The sequence below is a fragment of the Phyllostomus discolor genome, chromosome 1 (genome assembly GCF_004126475.2).
Source record: "Phyllostomus discolor isolate MPI-MPIP mPhyDis1 chromosome 1, mPhyDis1.pri.v3, whole genome shotgun sequence".
Taxonomy (NCBI): Eukaryota; Metazoa; Chordata; class Mammalia; order Chiroptera; family Phyllostomidae; genus Phyllostomus; species Phyllostomus discolor.
Genome location: NC_040903.2, coordinates 142,649,319 through 142,653,089, shown reverse-complemented (window position 1 = coordinate 142,653,089; position 3,771 = coordinate 142,649,319). Strand labels below are relative to the sequence as shown.

The window sequence follows — 3,771 nt, the reverse complement described above, 5'->3', positions numbered from 1 at the left end:
AATTATACAAATATAAAACATGAGTTAAGATAAATAGAAAAAAGTCCTTATATTATCATTCCAACATATGGTCTCTTAGTTTGAGATCTTCCTTGGCAGATGAATTTAGGTGGCTCTGAGATAGTTCAGAGATGAGGCTCACTCTGATGCTCTAGGGGACCCCTGTGCTGGGCCAGAATGGCCCTGAGCTGCGTGTAGCCCCATTGTGACTGCTGCAATAGACAGACTCGTGCTGAGGACTTTCAAGGGTCATCCCTCTCTCACCCTACTATCCTGAACTCTTGTGCTTGAAAAATTTTCTTCTTTCCCACTTGGCAGATACTTCTGTGACCGTAGACACAGTATTGAGGGGGATAATCATGAAGCAGAGGTGGGTATGAGGACATAAGGTATCAATAGCCCAGGCCTGGGACCATGTTTGGAAACAGTCAGGGGGAATTTTCTATGGCACATCTATGCCCTGAATTGCAGTGGCTGAGTCTGGGGTTTGAGAGAAGAAGAGAAGCAAGAAAAGAAGAGGTGGTAGGGGGTGGGTGGGAGTAGGAAGAGGAAGAAGAGGGGACAGAGGAGAAAAAAGGTCAATCAGTGCCAATATTACTTGGGATGTTAAATCCTATTGAACAGATCAAAATGTTTTCTTTAATAATCCATAACAGCATACAACTTACATGGAAACTGGTAGGCTTGATGATTAATCTGGCAAGAAAGGAGCCCAGTGCAATTCTTCATTCACACTAGAGAGGAAGATCTGCATTTCTCCCTGTGGAGCAGACCAGCTGTGGGGAAGCTCTGGGTTGGATAAAGAGTGTCACACACATATGCTGGAGGCAGCATCTTTATTGAATTTTGCTGGGGATACAATCAGCAGGGGATTTGGGTGCCTCTGGGAGTCTCCCAGGGCTTAGGCTGGGGCCAGGCTCCTGTGGAACCTGGGGGCTACCCAGGGAGAGCTCTGGCTTTGGGATTTTCCTTGAGGCTGACCAGGCGTCTGTGGCTACTCGCTCTCCAAGATTTCATTAATCCAGGACACATATGCGGAGATTCGAGTGAAGACAGCAGGAGGCCTTGTACTTATATGTACATATGACATAACACCTTGGGCCACCCCAGTACACAGAAGGGGGCCCCCAGAGTCCCCCTGTGGGTTAGAGAAAGCAGACCACGAGCAGGGATCATCTTTCTCTCCTGTTATCTCATCCTGGTTCTATCAGCACCCTGGCTAGCCCCAAGATACCCCATAGTCAGGCCAGGAATCCTGACTCCTCATGGAGTCATAAGTTAGGGGTCTTAAGTTTAATATCCTTTTTCTTTCTCTGGTTCAGAACCACAACTCTAGATCTGGCTCCTCCCCCACCCCTCACTTATATTTTCTCTCCTGGATCCCTGTACAGAGACTAGCTGGGAGGATTAGAGGCAGGACTTGAGTATGGGGTGATGGAACCCAGAAGGAGGATTCCAGTTCTCATAATTCTGGACACCTATGAATGTAGATACCAATCACTATACTAGGGGACTTCCTGATTTACCCCCTTGCAGGAGGACTTTATCTCCCAGGGACTGATTATGAGGAGGAAGTGTAAGTATGTGGTACCTTGTATGGTAATCCTTTCTCCCTGGGGTCGCCCACACAGATTTGCAAATTATTATTGTAGGAGAGAAAGTGGCGGCAGGTCTTGGCATTCATGAGTTTCAGCTTTGCCTCTCTCAGAGTATCTGATGCTGGCTTGTTCACTCCTGTTCTCCCCCAGCCAGTTGCCTGGCATACTGTTTTCAGGTTGAATAAAGGTAGACCGGGTGGGCAGGGGTATTGTCCTCACGGCGTGGTTCAGCTTAGCTTTTGTTGTAGCTATGAGGGAGGAAGGGTAGATGGTTGCCCGTCTCAGGGAAAGTAGTGGGTGTGGTATGGTAGAGGCTCCCTGGGCAGGGCCTAGAGTATTTCCCCAGGGGGGTGGTGATACATGGAATGGGGATGGTCCCCAAGGAAGTGGGTTTGAAGACAGAATGAGAAAGGTACAGGTCAGAGGAAGGATTAAGAAGGGGGAATCAAGAAGTCCAAGAAAGAGAATGGCACCTTCAGTAACATGATGTCATTGAGATAGGTGTCACCGTTGTATTCTGGATGAACAAATTGTTTTTTGACTTCTAGCTTCTGCCATGTGGGTTCTTCTTGTTTCATGTCATGAGCTCCAAGAGTGACAGTAATATTTCTGTTGAGAGGGAAGAGAGAGTCAGGAAAAGGTGTCGGTCTCCTGAGAAGGGCCCATTGTGAATAAGGTGACACCAGGCCCTCTTCATCAGTGTAGAGCCAGCTGAGGAACTTGTATCTTACTGAGGACAGGTGTTTCCTGGGATCACAGCCTGGGATCACAGCTGTTTCAGGAAGGGCCAGGCCCTGACAGACACAGAAGTGAGAGGGCTTTGCTGGCCCAAGGATGAGAGGGGCAACACTGGCCTGTCTTGACCTGGGCTGCCTATGATAAAGCTGTGGCCTCTGGAGATGGAGATGACTAATCAGAAAGGCCCGGTTCCTCCAAATATACATCACTGACCATCTTGATATGAGTGGGGCATGAAAATTTTTCCTCAGGCCACTTGAAACTTGTGTTAACTCTGGTTCCTACAACACCTCACATGAAAAGGGAATAAGGCAAAGTTTTCTTACCTTCCTTGACAATGAGCAGCTGTCACCACAAATTCTTCACTTATGAGAAACCCACCACAGTTACCAACATTATCTTGTTTAGTGATTTCCAGATAGGCCATGTAGGGGTGTGAGTGGGGCTTGGACTCAATGCCACCGATAATCTCCCCTGAAACAGAAAAGCCCAGGTTCCCAAACATTGGCCAGCTGAGCCTTCAGACAGAGCACTGGCTGAGGAAGATGAGTTGAAAGCTGAGGCAAACCCCCACCCTCAGTCTCACCCTTACCTCTAATGTAGCTCAGCCCCACCACATATCCTTCTTATTGGCTTTCCCTGCCCCAGTGCACCCTGTCAGTCCTCATCCTACTTTGCAGACCACCATGGCTAGTCTTGATTGTGAGTTGTTATCGAAACATTTCTTCATGTCCTGATCCTGACCTCTTGCACGTGAGAGCAAAGTTGAATGACCATGAATCAGAACTGTGGATATTTTGAGGAAAGCAGCTGAAGAGGTACTTCCCAAGCAAGTTTTCTGATTCTATCTCCATCCAAGACTTCTTTGGCCAAGTCAACTGTCATTAACTGCTGGGAAAGAGTATGACTCTTCCAGATAGAGATTTTCCCTTGGAACATTTGCAATGGGTTCCTGCTTTCTCATTTTAGACTCTTATTTGATTCAGGTCAGTAAGCTTGGAATAGGAACTGAGGACCAGAGAATAGGGAATCACACCTCAAACTCACCAGCTCCAGCTTCAGGAGGCAAGAGAAAGACCAACCAAAGGAGTAGGACCTGCATTTTCCCAGTGATGCTGCCCATGGTAAGCGCCTTCTGTCACTCTCCTCTCTTGCTCCTGCTTTATAACCCCAGTCATAGAAGTAGGGGGAGGGCTGGAAATCATAGGAAGCACATTTTGTAATTCACTCTGGCCTGGCTTATCTTCCTCATCAGAAATTTTTTCAGCTCTCCTCTTTGCTGTGCTGCTGTTGAAGCTGTGGTCAGAGCCTCAGTGTCCTGGCTTCTAGGATGACAGGATTGGCTGGGGAACTGAACCCTTCCAGACTGCATGGAATTTTGGGCCTGGAGATTTAAATGGGGGGAAGGGAAAAACATGTGTTTTCTTTCCTTCAC

General features: G+C 47.7%; 1 protein-coding gene across 1 annotated transcript; it reads right to left on the bottom strand.

Annotated features, from left to right (window-relative positions):
* Nucleotides 1-819: 819 nt before the first annotated feature.
* Nucleotides 820-3,460, bottom strand: LOC114492444 (mast cell protease 4-like). The gene is given in 6 exon segments (XM_028506734.2): nucleotides 820-1,138; nucleotides 1,592-1,765; nucleotides 1,767-1,842; nucleotides 2,067-2,207; nucleotides 2,663-2,810; nucleotides 3,384-3,460. Coding segments are annotated over 6 exon segments (759 nt in total). The 5' UTR covers nucleotide 3,460; the 3' UTR covers nucleotides 820-994.
* Nucleotides 3,461-3,771: the final 311 nt, after the last annotated feature.